General features: G+C 36.7%; 1 protein-coding gene and 1 pseudogene across 1 annotated transcript; both read left to right on the top strand.

Annotated features, from left to right (window-relative positions):
• Positions 1-766: 766 nt before the first annotated feature.
• On the top strand, positions 767-5,429 carry LOC105995308 (olfactory receptor 5B2-like). Its single transcript, XM_013029015.1, has 3 exons — positions 767-1,659; positions 2,652-2,718; positions 5,415-5,429. The coding sequence occupies exons 1-3, from the start codon at positions 767-769 to the stop codon at positions 5,427-5,429; spliced, it is 975 nt and encodes a 324-aa protein (XP_012884469.1).
• A 997-nt stretch (positions 5,430-6,426) lies between these two features.
• On the top strand, positions 6,427-7,357 carry LOC105995309 (annotated as a pseudogene).
• The last annotated feature ends 9,855 nt before the right edge of the window (positions 7,358-17,212 follow it).

A 17,212-nucleotide genomic window follows, 5' to 3' on the forward strand; every position in this document is an offset into this window, starting at 1 on the left:
ATGTGGACATTTTATACTTGAAAAAGGGTAATTTCATTCTCCTAGACTTATTTCTTCATTCTTGAACCTTTAATGAAAAGCAAATATATAGTGAAGGAGATAAAATTATTACCTGTACACTGATTTCATGATGAACCCCAAATGCTCAAATTGGTATAGATACTTATTAAAAGTAAATTGTCCGAGGTTCTATTTTACTTAAATTTAATTTGCCCTATTGGAATTAAGAACTACTTATCACAGAATAAAGGTTGGCATGGGTACAGAGTAGATATTGTGAAATCATATGTGTGTAACTATGATCAAATCAGTGAGCCTTTGTTTAATATTTTGTATAATTAGAACAAACGATCAAATTCATAAAATTGATTAAAACAGGCAGTGCATATGCATCCAAAGTTCTATAATAGCTCTTGGCAAGTGAGAAACATAGAAGCACTCACTTCACTGGCCACAGAAGTAATTTGACAGACACATACATAAAAACAAATAATTTCTATCAAGTCATTGAGTTGTTTACCTCAGCATACATATATACAATTTTTTTTAATTTAGGAAGATTAATTTTAATTCTTTAGATTCAATAAAACATTGATTAAGAAGGCCACTTTTTTCCTGGAAAATCTTAAACCAGAAGATGTTTTTAAGATAAAAGCAAACATATTGTCCTCATATTTTCCAATTTAGGGTCAGTAACTTTATCATTCTGCTCTATTTTAACTTATTGCTGCAGAGAGTGTAGAGTTTGTCAGATCACCATTGCCAAATGGAGAACAGGACAGAAGTGACTGAGTTCATCCTGTTGGGACTGACCAGTGACCCAGACCTGCAGGTCCCCCTCTTCATCACCTTCCTCATCATCTACATCATCACACTGGTTGGGAATCTGGGGATGGTCCTCCTGATCCTCTTGGACTCGCGTCTCCACACCCCCATGTACTTCTTCCTAGGTAACCTGTCTCTGGTGGATTTTTGTTACTCTTCAACTGTCACTCCTATGGTCATGGCTGGCCTCCTTCTAAGAGATGAAGTCATTTCCTACAATGTTTGCGCTGTTCAGATGTTCTTTGTGACAGGTTTTGCTACTGTGGAAAATTACCTGTTGGCCTCCATGTCTTATGATCGCTATGCAGCCGTGTGTAAGCCCCTGCATTATACCACCACCATGACAGCAAACGTGTGTGCATGCCTGCTCACAGGCTGCTACGTCTGTGGCTTCCTGAATGCCTCCATTTACACTGGGGACACATTCAGTCTGTTCTTCTGTAAGTCCAATGTGATCCACCACTTTTTCTGTGATATGCCAGCAGTCATGTTTTTATCTTGCTCTGATAGACAGGTGAATGAACTGATTCTTGTATGCGTAGCCAGCTTTAATATCTTTTTTGCTTTGCTGGTAATCTTAATATCCTACACATTAATTTTTATCACCATCCTAAAGATGCATTCAGGGGCAGGGCATCAGAAGGCGGTGTCTACTTGCGCCTCTCACCTCACCGCGGTCTCCATTTTCTATGGCACTCTTATGTACATGTACTTACAGCCCAGCTCCAGTCACTCTATGGACACTGACAAAATTTCATCCGTGTTTTATACTATGATCATCCCCATGCTCAACCCTGTGGTCTACAGCCTGAGGAACAAGGAGGTCAAGAATGCATTCACAAAAATTGTTTTCAGGACAAACTAATGTTTATGGTTTTAGTGGACTGTTTAGTTAGCTTCACGTGGACCTAGTGTTCATTTGTAATATAGGGAGGTGTTATTGTGGTTTTCTATACATGAGCACATTGCACTTTGAGTACATTCACTTCCTCCACCATGCATCCATTTTTACTTCCTTCCTCTACCCTTTTTCAAACAACAGTTGATGAATTTCATTATGATGGCAACACTATATCTATCTGTCCATCCACCCATCCACCCATCCATCATCATCTATTATATATCTATTGACTCAAGAAACTAAGCTTTGAATTCAGTTGCATAAGTAAAGAAATATTTTTATTTTTTTGGGTCTGGTCGTGGGCCTGAACTCTGGGCCTGGGCGCTGTCCCTCAGCTCTTCACCTCAAGGCTAGCATTCTACCACTTGAGCCACAGCGCCATTTCTGGCTTTTTTTTTCTGCTTATGTGGTGCTGAGGAATTGAACCCAGGGCCTCATGCATGCGAGGCAAGCGCTCTACCACTGAGCCACCTTCCCAGCCTGTAAAGAAATCTTTGAAACATTAGTGATGGTCTTGCGTGAGATACACATGAATTCTAGAGAGAAATACACATGAGAAGTTATTTTATTTTCTCTATCTACACGTTTTCCCTTTATACATGTTCAGTTTTTTTTTGTCCACTTTGTTTTCATTTGGTGCCAGTCCTAGGGCTTGAACTCAGGGCTGGGTGCTGTTCCTGGACATTTTACCTTAGGCTTTTTGCTCAAGGCTATCACTGTACCACTTTGAGCCATAGCTCCACTTCCAGTTTCTTTGGTGGCTAGTTGTAGGTAAGAGTCTCATGGTCTGTTCAGGGTGGCTTCGTATTACAATCCTTATATCTCAGGCTCCTGAGTAGCTGGGATTATAAATGTGAGTCACCTGTACCCAGGTCAGGAATAGGATCTGAAGCATGAGTTTTCTGGATTGGTTCAAAAGTTTCTGCATTTACAAAATTTTAAATAGATTTCAAAGCACTACTAACTTCATTTCAAATAATAAAGACAGCATTGTATTCACAATATTATTTGTTCATACAGACCCAGAAATACTATTATTGTATACAACAAATGATATACTTTTAATTAAAGAATCTGAGTGGTTGTAAGTGAAGCTTCACGTATGTTTGTTAAACAATTCAAGTGAAATTTGATTACATTAAGAAATAGAGCTACTAGAAGGTGATTAGGTATCAGGTAGAATGTTAGTGAGTTTTGTGCCTTCAATCATGGTCAGGGAAAGTATCTGGAGAGAAGATGATATTTAATGACATTTAAACAATGAACTCCTCATGAGGCTTGTTGTAGTTGGCATTTCCAGATACCATCAGCAATGTGGATTGTGTGAGAGAATACTCTCTCTGTGTTTCTTTCTTATTCATAAAAAGGTAAGTCATTCTTATAAGGGCAGAAGGAAACCATGGTAGGTTCAGAACCATGGTCCACGTTGATGTCTTCCCCAGCTTTGGAGATGGTGGGATCTTTTGACCATAGTATGAGAGAATGCTCCTCTAATAGAAATTATGAAGTATGCCATTGCTAATTTCAGATTGATTGTTCTGAATGATTGCATGATTTTTCTCATACAAAAATGATAAGACTCTGAATTTCAAAAGTAATACCTTATTAAGTATCAATCATGACAGAGAAAAGGACTATAATTTTTTTTAAATAGATTAAAAATTCTGTAGTAAGTCTGTATTATAAATGAAAAAAGTCTATCAGAGTGGCTTTAGAGATTCACATGATAAATCATATTCTTTTCCCCCAAATACAAATGAAAGTAGGGTAGATTGTGTTTGTTTGATTAGTGACTTTTATCTTGTTTACTTTGTTTTGATTCAGTTGGATTTTTTTTTTTTGTCGGTCGTGGGGCTTGAACTCTGGGCCTGGGCACTGTCCCTCAGCTCTTCAGCTCAAGGCGAGCGCTCTGCCACTTGAGCTACAGCGCCACTTCCGGTTTTCTGGTGGTTTATTGGAGATAGGAGTCTCACCGTCTCTCCTGCCCGGGCTGGCTTTGAACCGCGATCCTCAGATCTCAGCCTCCTGAGTAGCTAGGATTACAGGCGTGAGCCACCAGCGCCCGGCCTCAGTTGGATTTTTAAAAAATGTTCCAAATCACAAAATTTCAAATAGTGAAATGATCCTTCTTCACTCTGAAAAACTTTGCAAGAGGAAGGGGGGAATGTTCTTCAAATTGAATTTCAACATTTTTGCCTTGCTTATTCTTGGATGGTAGCTTTCTGATACTACCTGTGTAAATTTAGAGGTTTGCATACCTTCGCTGATCCTCAGTGTGCTTACTGGTAAAGCAATAATAATACTATACAGCACACACACACTCCACTCCATAACCTCTCATTGGTTGCAGAATACAATGCATGTTGACAGTGATCATGCAACTTAATATTCATTCCTTCTGAGAGTCAGTGTGTGTGTCACGGACTTTCAGGTTGATGTAGCATTGCAAAATTTCCATGTGCAGTGATTTCCTGAGCATGCTGGAGAGTGCTGGGAAAGCTAGTGCTGCCCTCTGCTTTTATGCCTGTCCATCCAGGAATAGAGCGGCCATTATAGTTCTGCTCTTCCTCTAAATCTCCCTCCTTGGAGAGAGAGTAGACACATTACTCTCTCTATGGGCTGAGGAGAGCCCTTCCTCCTCTCACCCCTGAATCTTGCCTTGTGATATTCTTTCCTCTAATTTTCTCCTAGACCAGGGGAAGCTAAGCATGTATATATGAATCTGAGTAGGCAGGTACAGGTGAGGACATATATGTCTCGACTTGAGTATCTGAAGTTGCATCTGTGTAAGTCCCTTGCCAATGCCCTAGGCTCCAGGTGGTCCAGTCTACATGTATTGTGGCTCATCAGAGATGGTGGCCTGACTGGCTGACAAGGCAATTCACAAGACAAACATATGTCTTAAAGAGAAGGCTCATCAATTGAAATGACCAAGAATGTAGGAAAATAGGGATAGGGAAAACTTGTTAGATGAGAGAATATTATTCTAAATGTTTCAAGTCAAAGAGGAAATGATAAGTATTGTGATTACACAAGAAGATTCAAACAAAATATTTTATCATCTGAACTTGTGGTCTTAAAAACACACAGAAAGCTCATAAACTGGCAACTTTGGGTGACTCCTGGTATCTGTGATTTGGCTGTGTCATGAGATTCATGAAAGAAACATAAAATTTAAAAAAACCTTTATTCTATACTAAATGATGAATTTCAAGAAATACATTTATTTTTTGCTAAGAATGACCCACATGAAATTTGCAAAGCAGTGGTCATGATTGGGCAAAGAACAGATTGAGGAATACAGGAAAGGACAGACAACTTCAGTACTTCTAGTGCCGGAGAAAAAATTCACACAGAACCTTACCCAGAACTAAACCTCTCCACATCAGCATCTCGTCTGAATCAATAAATATCAAGGTTATCTTGTCCTAATTATAACATGGATGTGTGACACTGATCAGGGTTCTGTATCTTTCTTTTTGCTTGTATTTTCTTGTTTATTTCTCACAGAGACTCAAAGTTGGCCTTATTACTTGAATATTACACTTTGGAGTGTAATATTGAAGCACAGAATGTTAGTGCCAGTGTTAGGTGATAAATGGAAATGTTGATATGCATCTTTTCAGGAACTTATATTTTATGTCTGACATATCTGATGGTGTTCCAGTAATCTGATTTTTCTCTGCAGGTTGAATATACTTGAAAGTATATTTTATGTCTGACATATCTGATGGTGTTCCAGTAATCCGATTTTTCTCTGCAGGTTGAATACTTACCTATTACCTGACAACATACATAGAGAAGAGTTGTGCTGTCTGATTCAATGGGCAAATCCTTTACCTTCATTAAAATTTTAGTAGTTTAGTCATGTCATTGTCAACATGGAGAGATATGCTGGTATTGAAAACATAAGATTTTTTGTACAGCTACTTAAAGATAACTTTATAAAGGTATACAAGTGTGAGGGCAAAAGTTCAAATGTAATTTAGAGTTGGATATTTCATTTAGTATTCCTTCATTATTGGTGGAGGGATCAATTCCTGCTTAGGGGTTTTATTTGCTTGATCGTATTTAACCTCTAACCAGAGGAAAATATATGATGAATGAAATTAAATTGCTACCTTAGCCTATGATGATATTCCCAAAGATTGAGATTGAACTAAAAATGAGAATTCTGATAGAGAGTGCAATTCAATGAAATTTAAGTTGGTTTAAATTCATTTGGATCATCACATACATTTGATGTGGGACCCACTCAACGTATGCTGAGTGTTAAAATATGTCCATGACAGAAGTGGCATCTCATTTCTGTAAATATGACTTTAATCTACCTCGAATGTTCTATATTTTGTATTAATCAAAAATCAAGTCAAATTCTTAACACTGTTCAGCAGGAACAATGAAAACATTCCAAAAATTCTACCACCTGTGTTGTCTAAATTGGCAGATGGCTTGAGCCACACGAGTCTTGTTCACAATGTTTCTAAGCACTGTATCTCGCTTCAATGAAGAAACATTTATAATATTTGCATGATTCATTGAAATCTCTCAAGCTCCACAGTCCATAACTGCATACCATGGATGCACTCAGTCTGATTCTGAAGCCAATGCTTATTCTATAGAACCTACATCATGTGTTTTCTAATTTCAATCCCAGTGTGTCATCACTATGTTCTTTTTCTAGAGTTTCTCAGGTAGCACTGATGGAGAACGGGACAGAAGGGACACAGCAGTTCATCCTGGTTGGACTGACCAATGACCCACACCTGCAGGTCCCTCTCTTTATAACCTTCTTCTTCATCTACCTTATCACTGTGGTTGGGAGCCTGGGGATGATCCTACTGATTCTTACAGACTCTCGTCTCCACACCCCCATGTACTTTTTCCTTGGTAACCTCCCTCTAGTGGATTTTTGTTACTCTACTACTGTTACTCCCAAGGTCATGTCTGGGCTCCTTATGGGAGACAAGGTCATTTCCCACAATGCTTGTGCCACCCAGTTGTTCTTTTTTACAACCTGTGCAACTGCAGAGAATTATCTGTTGGCCTCCATGGCCTATGGTCGCTATGCAGCAGTGTGTAGGCCCCTCCATTATACCACCACCATGACAACAAATGTGTGCGCATGTCTGATCATAGGATGCTATGGCTGTGCCTTACTGAATGCCTGCATCTACACTGGTAATGCATTCAGTCTCTCTTTCTGTAAGACCAATGTGGTTCATCATTTTTTCTGTGATATTCCAGCTGTCACATTTATATCTTGCTCAGATAGTCATGTTCACGAACTGCTTGTTATTTATTTGGCTGGCTTCAACATCTTTTTTTGCTCTCCTTGTAATCTGGGTATCCTACATGACCATTTTTATCACCATCCTGAAGTTGGGCTCAGCTTCCGGACTCGGGAAGGCTGTGTCCACCTGTTCCTCCCACTTCACTGCGGTCTTCATATTCTATGGCACTGTTATGTTCATGTACTTACAGCCCAGTTCCAGTCACTCCATGGACACTGACCAAATTTCATCTGTGTTTTATACTATGGTTATCTCCATGCTCAACCCTGTGGTCTACAGCCTGAGGAACAAAGAGGTCAAGAACACTTTCACAAAGATAGTTTTCAAAGGAATATGATTTTGATTGTTTTTTTAATTTCTTAAAAGACAAAATACCTGTATTAATTTCTCTCTGCTCTTCACTGTAATGAGTCATAGTTTAACAACTGTACTAAATTAATTCAGGGTTCTGAAGTGCTGTTTATTTCTGCAATTGCTTGTTGTTTGCATGAAACTTAACATTATGTTTAGGTATATTCAATGACTGCCTAATAGCTTTGTTTCTGCAAATCCTTACTGACTATATTGATGTCTTAAATAATTTCTTCTTTCGTGTCAATGACAATTTGCATAAGCAAATACATAAAGAAGCCTCCGAATAGAAGAACTGCACATAAGGGCCATAAGAGCATAAATGGATGTGAATATTTGCCAGAAAGTAATGTGCCTGTTCATGGTGGCTACATGAATGGGGTAATTTGACTGAGAGCCAGGCCAGGTCCTGGTGGCTCGCTCTATAAACCTAGCTACTCTAGAGGCTAAGATCTGAGAATCTTGTGGTTTGAGGCCAGCCTGGGGAAGGAAAGTCTGTGAGATTCTTATCTCCAGCTAAACACTGGGAAACCAGAAGTGGAGCTATGGTTCGAAGTAATAAGATGTTAGCTAGCCTTGAGCAGAAAAGCTCAGCGACAGCACCCAGGCCTTGAGTGCAATTCCCACAACTAACAAAAATAAGTTACCCAGATCAGCAGTAAACTATTTTTACATGTGTCACTGTGTGAATGGCTCTAAAAGGAACTTTCTGAATAAGACCTTTTAGTAATGCAAGTGGCTGTTCTGTAACCACATGGAGAACTCACCTAATGTAAAATAAAGTCTGGAAAGGGTGAAACATGCCTTTTCAATCTCTCAAAAGTCAAAACTGCTGACTTTCAAGTTCCTGCTTCCCAAGATGGACTTGGGTCCCATCTCACTGCCTCGATGCTCAGGTCTTTGATTTCAAAATGAATCACACCAGTTGCCTTCCTGATAGCACAGGACAAGGCTTCATGACTTTGACCATCACCTGAGCCCACGCTCATAATAAATCCAACTCTATGTGTCTATGCACATTCTATTTGACTTTTATTTGTTGTTGTTGGTTGTGGGGCCTGAACTCTGGGCCTGGGCGCTGTCCCTCAGCTCTTTAGCTCAAGGCTAGCACTCTACCACTTGAGCCACAGCACCATTCAGGCTTTTTCTGCTTATGTGGTGCTGAGGAATCGAACTCAGGGCCTTATGCAGGCAAGGCAAGCACTCTACCACTGAGCCACCTTCCCAGCCCCCTTATTAAATATTAAAAATATTAAAATATTAAAAATATTATTAAAATATTATTATGATTATTATTAAAATATTAAAAATATTAAAGAAATATTTTTATTTCCAAATTGTTATACAAGAGGGTTACAGTATACCATGTCCATTTATGATTATAATGCAGCTTGATTAAGGTGCCCTCTTCTATTCCTCCTGCCTCCCCCACCTGTCCACTCTCCCTCAAGTCATATCAAGTTTCCCACTTTTTTCTACATAAGTGAGATGAAGTTTATGACCATATCATCCATTGTTTATTCCATTTGCTATTCATCTTCACCCTCTCACTGACTACCTCCCACCCATTCAAAACATACTTCAGTTTCTTTAACATAATGATAAAAATGATCATGTAAGGAAGCAACCCAGATGCCTCTCAGTAGATGAATGCATTAAGAATATATGGTGTATAAATATATATGTATATGTATATATATACACACACATACATAATGGAGTTCTATGCTTCCATTAGAAAGAACAACATTGCCCCATTCGTAAGTACATGGAAAGACCTGGAAAAATCATATTAAGTGAAGTAAGCCAGGCCCAAAGAAAAGTAAGGTTCATGGTTTCCCTCATTTGTAATAATGAGAATATGTCCAGGATGTTCTTAAAAGGGGATCTCAATAGCCCAATTACTAAGTGCATAGGACCATATGTAGAAGTCTATCAACATGAACCTCAAGAATTGGAAACAAGAGGTTCTTATTTTGTTCAGTTATTTCTTTTTTTCTCTCTTGTTCTAGTTTTCTGTACCCTTTGTCATGTATATAAATCCATTCCATTTTTGGAATGGAAAGGGAATCACAGAAACAGTAGGACAAAGGATGAACTAATGCAACAATGACACTCACCAGTCACTATGTTGGAAATGAACTATACAATTTCTGGGGGAGGGCAGCAGGGAAGGGAAAGTGGAAGTAAATGAGGGAGAGGGTAACAGTGTTTAAAAGGAAAAGTACATATTGTCTTACTTATGTCACTGTAACCCCCTGCTCATCAACTTGACAATAAAGATATTTAAAAAAATGAACATGTAGGATATTAAGATTACTGTGAGGGCAATAAAAGTATTGAAGCTGACTAAATGAGTAAGAAATAGATCATTAATATGTCTAACAGAGAAAGAAAGAATCATGAGTCCTGGAAGATCACAGAAAAACAGATGAATCAGATTAGACTTACAGAAGGACAGACTGAATGTGCTCCCAATAAAAGCAGAAGCATTCAAGAAACCACAGACATAGGAACCTACCACAGACACAAACACACATTAGTTGTCATGATGGTGGTAATGGAGGAGTTTATATATTGCTGCGTAGTGATCATAAGGCCAGTGAGACCAAAAGCTAATTTTCTGAAGCAGCAAAGGCTAAAAACAAAATGTTTCAACAGCAGCAGCATTGTATTTTATGACTCTGTCTCCCATAATGGGTCCAGCCAAGACCTTTGAAGTGAGAGCTGAAGAGTAACCAAAAAGATCCATGAAAGACAAGCTACCAAGGGCAAAAATACATAAGAGTGTGGAGCCCAGAATCCAAGACAGTTAATAGAATCATTCCCACCTTTTGAACCAGAGTAACAACATAGATAAAGAAGAAGTTTATTAGGAGGGGAGCCCACAGGCTGGGTCACTGGTTAGTTCTAGCTGAATAAACTGTGCCCCTTTGCTCTTGTTCTCCATTGATTGCATCTGGCGATCAGTAAAGATTCTGTGGCATGACAAGAAGAGAACCGATGAAGAACAGTTCAAATTAATAAGCACAATCAATCACTCTATGAATCATGGCATTGAAGAAACAATTTGTACCAAGATGCAGAGGAATAAATCTGTGATAATAGAAGGTTACCTGACATGAATTTGAGAAATTTCAATGGATGATCTGTGCAATTCTAAACTTTATGTATTTATTTACATGTTTACTTTTTGTTTGTTTGTTTTTGGTCGGTTGTGGGACTTGAACTCTGGGCCTGGGTGTTGTCCCTCAGCTCTTCAGCTCAAGGCTAGCGCCCTACCACTTGAGCCACAGCACCACTTCCGGTGAACCCAGGGCCTCATGCATGCAAGGCAACCACTCTACCACTGAACCACCTTCCCAGCCCCTTACATGTTTATTTTTAAGAAATGTAATAATACAATAATAATAATAATAATAATAGAACATAAAGAAATTTAATAACATTGGCTTGTTTGGGGGAAATCTACTTTTCTATTCACTCTTCAGAGCTCTGCAGAAGCTGAACTTTCTAAGTTGTTTACCTCACAAGAATTACTTTAGCACAGTAGTAGGCATGCATTCTCTGTTTGCTCTCATAGTATGAGTTGAAGGTAAAGGTTAAAATGCATTTCAAGAATGTTAATTTGCACTAAGCAAAAGGAAAGAAATCTACATAGTACCCGATGTGGAAGAAATAGTTGTATTGTCAAAGCTCATAGAATTCACAAACATTATGGACCATGATAATAGCAATTTGCCTTGTGAAGGTTCAAATGTGTTTGTGACTTCAAATAAATATCACTATCCCACAATACTGTGAAATTTGTAAAATTTATGAAATCACTTAATGTCATAAAAAGTTATTTAAAATTATAAAAATAATGATTATTTAGGACCAAAACTGTGTCTTTTGATTTACTTTGATGGATAGTTTGATCTGATGTCTCCCACTTAGGCAAATACATAGTAAAAAGAACAATAACAGTAGTTAGAATGTTATTTTTCTGAACTTTTATTTATACTTTGCAGAAACTGTCATGTTGTCTACTGACAACTGCTAACTCTCTGTAATGGGAGCATGGGCATTTATTTCACAATTTGTTAAGTTTTTAAGAAAATTCACGAATGTATCATTCATTGTTAAGAAACTTACAGTATGTATAGCTGTTTTGTATGAGTTACACTTCATACATGGAACACAGAAGCTTACCAGTTTGTTGGAAGAGAAAAAATTAATCACTCCTGGAGAGTCAGTCTGAAATCTTAAAATCAGCTTTAGAATCTCATTTTAAATACGCTCGCATTCTCCATCAGGTAGGATTAAGCTATTCTAAGTTTTCCAAAGCTTACCTTAAATTATTTCTGCTTCATCCTAGCTACTTGGAAGGCAAGAATAAGGAGGATCACAGTCCAAGGTCAGTTCAGGCAAAAAAATTAGTATGATTCCTTCTCAACCAATAAGTCAGTTGTAGTCTAACTTCATGGAAGAATGACTGGGAGAATTGCAGTCTAAAGTTAGACCTGGCAAAATAATATGAAACTCTTTCAAAAAGCCACTGAAACAATAAAGTGTTATGGCTCAAGTGGTAGAGAGCCAGTGTAGATAATGTGAGGCCCTGAGTTCAAACACCAGGTCTACTAAAAATGATTTCTATTTCATGAAGGAAATGGAAACCGTAGTAAATAACTTCCCAATAAGAAGAAATCTGGGACCTGATAGTTCTATGAAGCCTTGATGAAGACCTAACAGCAGTACTCTCCAAACTTTTCCATTAAATAGAAAAGAGAGAAACAATGACAAATCCATTCTATTGATTCCGTTTTGGTGGAGAAACCAGAATAACAGACTTATGTTTATTTGGGTAATGAAATATATATTTATATGTGATGTATTTTCATTCTTTTCTTACTATTCTAAGAGTCTTAATTTGAATGAAAATATGATATATATGTATATATATACATATATATATATACATATATATGTATATATATACATATATATATGTATATATATACATATATATATATATGAGGACATATGTGCTTCTTTTTTAACAAGAGATACCTAACTCTGGTACCTTATATAAATTAATATTTCTATCTTCCTGGAACATTTAAACAGGTGGCATGTTCATATTTTAATTTTCAAACAGATAAAATGGCTAAGTTATCATATGTGGAAGATGAGTATGTTATATGTACTGTAAATATCATACCATAAATTGAAGAAGGAAAGCATGATTACCACATTTATATATCACTATCCTCTGGCAGATTAAATAGTAGAGAAACTACTGCTGCTGTAAATTTTAATTCAATACTTTGATTGTGAACATTAACTTTTCTATGTTTACTTTACTGCATTTACACTCTGTTGGCACTTCCACAATCTTTTTCTTCTATTCTCAAACTTTACTGATGCTCTCATAACTCTATGCTTATATCTCAGGGTTTTTGTACTTTCTGCTCCCTATGAGGAATGATCTCATTCTATTCATATGTCTAATGAAGTGTAATCCTGTCTTGGATTCCTTCCCTAATCGCCTTTATACATTTTCCATTTTCCACTCACCATGAAAACTCTTCCTTCATTTTATGTCATTTGTTCTTCATAGACTGTATGAATCCTTATCTAATGTATATTTGCTTACTTGTTTCTTGTTTATCTTTCCAATGAAGAATGTGAATCCTTGAAAGCTATGTCTAGATATCTTTTTATTGCTCTAATGGGATATGATGAAGGAAATCTAATTTGATTCTGATTTATATACACATTCATAACAAAGTAACTATGTACTCTTTATAATTGTCTTACTCCATGTATTTAACTTGTCATGTCATTTCAAATGGTATTCATATCTACTGACTGCCACTGTTAGTATATTTCACTATTTGCCTTCAGTAAACATCTCAGTTTGTTATAGTGTTTTCCTGATAGATTATTTAAATCTTCTTTCCTGAAGGCTCTTAATGCTAATAGTCCTGCTTGAAACAAGATGCAATTTTTCAATCAACTGAATCAGCAAGCAAGTTCTGTAACATCTTCTCTATTCCCAAAGAACATTTCTATATCTGCACTATGATTTTATACTTTAATTTCTTCTCGGTAGTAAGGTCAAATACTGTTTAGACAAGATGAACAAAAGAGGACAGAGAGCAATCTAACTAGTAATTCAATAGATTTGTTGCTATAATTCCTGGTAGAGACAGTCCAGCCTTAGTTAAAAATATTAGAATAGCTGCTGATTTGTGCTAGTTAAGTTCAATCAACATAAGGTAATCAGTGTAAGTTCTGAAATATTATCAATGGGAGGATGGAATTCAATAGCTCAGAACTATATTCCTGCTTATGTCTGGGAAAATGACCTTTTTGCTATGGTAGGATAGTTAACATCTATTGCTAGCTTTTCTTATTAAAAATTGAAGTTGCACAGCTTTATTAATAAGGATAACTGCTTTGTTGTGGTTGTTGTTACTTTGTTTTGAACTCAGGGTCTCCTGATTGCCTGGCTGGCATTCTGGAGTCATACTTTTAGCTTGTCTTTTGGCTGCTTTTATGGCGGGTGAGAAAGGGAGATGGAGTTACAGACTTTTATTCACCAGACTGACTTCAAGCCAAGATCTATGGATCTCAGATTCTTGAACAGCTGGGTTTAAAGGTATGAGCAACTGGTGCTGGGCTAAGATAAAGTTTTGATAGATCAAAAGAACTGTGCCTTAAATAACAGGGGATGTGTAAATTGTTCACTAAAACCACACTTAGAGTATTAGCTACAATTCAAATCAGTATTCAATTTAGTTTAACCAATTCACTGTGTGTGTGTGTGTGTGTGTGTGTGTGTGTGTGTGTCCCAACAATAGGGCTTACACTCAGAGCCTTTAGCTCTTGCTCAGCTTTTTTTTTTTCTCACAGATGGTGCTATACCATGGAGCCATGCCTCCTGTCTAGCATTTTTCTGTTTAATAAGAAGCAAAGTCTTATACACTTTTCTGCCTGGGATGCTTTGAACCTGTACCTTCCAGATCTCTGTCTCTTGAGAACTAGCATTTTGAACATGAGCCCCTGGCATCCAGCTCAAGTCTTTTTTTTTTTAAAGTTATTTTATTGTAAAGATGCTGTACAAAGCAGGCTACAGTTATATGAGTAAAGTAATGAGTACATTTCTTATTAGACATTGTTACCCACTCCTTTGCTGCTCTCCCACTATCCCTTCCCTCCCCCATTCTTCCCCACACCTCCCAAAGTTATAAAGTTCATCTCTGACATAATGTCTTGTGAGTATCATTGTTGCAATGGGTCATCCTTTGTCCTTGTTTGTTATTTACCTTCCCTTTCCCAGATCAGATAAATGTATATATAAGACTCAGGGTACCAGAATCAAAGACAGTGATTGCCAGGGATAAACCAAGAAAAAAAGAAAATTAAAATAAAATAAGAAATAACTAGATATGGAATGTTGGTGACAAAAAGGTCAACAACCAAAAAAAAAAAAAAGACCTGTTGCTTCCATGTCTTGGAGTTCATTTCAATTAGCATCATTTTGTATGGTCATATGAACAAGCTATTGAGCTATTATGATTCTCTGCCAGGACTATCCTAGGCATATACTAGTTGTGACAAATGAGGGAAACTATAGAGCCTATGTTTTGGGGGTCTGGCTTACTTCAGTTAATATAATTTTTTCCAAGTTTTTCCATTTCCTAACAAATGGGGCAATGTCATTCTTTCTGATGGAAGCACAGAATTCCATTGTGTATATATACCACATTTTCTTGATCCATTCATCTACTGAGGGGCATCTGGGTTGATTCCATATCTTAGCTGTGGTAAATAATGCTGCAATGAACATCACTTTTATTCTATAAAACTCATGTGTTTTCTAAATAGGGTAAATAGGTAAACTAATGGCTGTGTAGAGGAACTCACAATCCACCCATCTAATATACCTCTTATGCCTTCAATTCCTCAAGGAAAACTTTGGAAAGTGTACAAATACCTACAAATTAACCTACATTAGGACAAACAACACACTAAAATAAACCAGTAAGTTAAAAATGTGTTCAATGAAATGGAATTACTATTCATACACAAGGAAAACTTTGGAAAGTGTACAAATACCTATAAATTAAACTAAATTATGACAAAAACACAAAAACAAATCAATAAGTTAAAAATGTGTTCAATTAAATGGAATTACTATTCATACACAATGTATGAGAACTTGCGGAGTACAGAAAAAGCAATACTAATAGGAAAGTTTATCGCAGTTAATTCATCCATAAAAAAGGCAGAAAAGTCTCACATATAAATGTCAAGAAATAAGTAAATAAGAACAAAAAGATTTAGAAGGCAAGAAATAAAGTCAAGTAAGCAATGAAGTAGATAAGTGAAAATGCAAAAGATCAGCTAAAAGTTGATTTTTCAATCTGGTAAACAACATAGATGAGTCATTACTACAGTACCACGGAAAAATAGAGATGATTCAAAGAAAGAAACCAGAATGAAGAAAATGGCATTACAAATGATACTTTAAAACCCACAAATATATTAGTCATTATCATGTTAATTTATGATAAGCCAGCAGGGAGCATTATTCTGATTGAAGAAGATCTGAAACATTCAGATCTCTAATGTTTGGAGCAAGATGAGGATTTCCAGCATCGCCAAATTTAGTGTTAAGAGAATTATAGATACCATAATTATAGAAAATACCAAGGAACGCATTTTCTCCACATGGAGAGACATCAATGTTGAAAAATCATAAGACATTGATTACATTATTGAAAAGAAACACAAGAATAGATTCCATGACTCAGTTAAAATACTCGAGTACAGTCAAATGTGTAACAAACTCCTGTGACCACAGTTTTCTAGCCTAGGTCTTATTTCTCAAACAAGATGCACACCAGAAAAAAGAACCAGGCTATTCTCAAGTGTTTGAATGCTTGTCTAGAATGGTCCATGCACTAGGTTCAATACCACCTCCTCCCCCTCCCCTGATAAAATGTTGATGCTACCAAAAGTAATTCACTGTTACATTGTGAAGTCTAACAAATTTAAAAAGGATAACATATAGAACTTGGTAGGAGAATCCTACCTGTGTGTGTGGGAACAACAAAGAAACCCAAATAGCTAGTGTGTGGAAATATCAAAGCAAGAAGCCTTAGGAAACCTGAGTGGAAGTTATGTAAAGCATAAGTACAATAGTACATTATTTTCATAAATGTAGACACATTTTGGAGGGTAACAAAACAGCCTAAAAGTAAATCCACAGCCAATTTGTTTTTGACATAATTGTTTAGAATATGAATTGGAGACAAAAACTCTTTGCAATAAATACTATTAGAAAATGAAATATCTGCATCCTGTCACTACATCTCACTAGTTTCAAACATCAACCTCAAATTAAATAAAGACAAGCGTACAATTAAAAACTATGAAAATACTAGAAGAAAACAAACTACTTCAGGATATTGCAATAGTGTGTGTGTGTGTGTGTGTGTGTGTGTGTATAAGTATATGTGTGTATTTTATTTAAGAAGATTCCTCAAAGGCCAGTAAATAAACACAAAAGTTGAAACAGTGAATTGGACAACAAACAAGAAAAATTCTACATGGCAATCAATGTAGGAAATTAAACATCTGTCAAGCAAGAGGAAATACAGAAAAAAACATACCTCCAAAAAAGTGGATGATAATCCAAAACAGATAACTGCCTCTAAAACTAAGTTACAAAAATTGAACAAATTAAAAAAAATTGATATAGACCTAAGGAGACATAAAAAATGTACAGAAGGCAAAATAACATATGAGAAGGTATGCTGGGGGCTCATTCCTGTAATCCTAGCTACTC

The sequence above is a fragment of the Dipodomys ordii genome, unplaced genomic scaffold (assembly GCF_000151885.1).
Source record: "Dipodomys ordii isolate 6190 unplaced genomic scaffold, Dord_2.0 Scaffold117, whole genome shotgun sequence".
NCBI lineage: Eukaryota > Metazoa > Chordata > Mammalia > Rodentia > Heteromyidae > Dipodomys > Dipodomys ordii.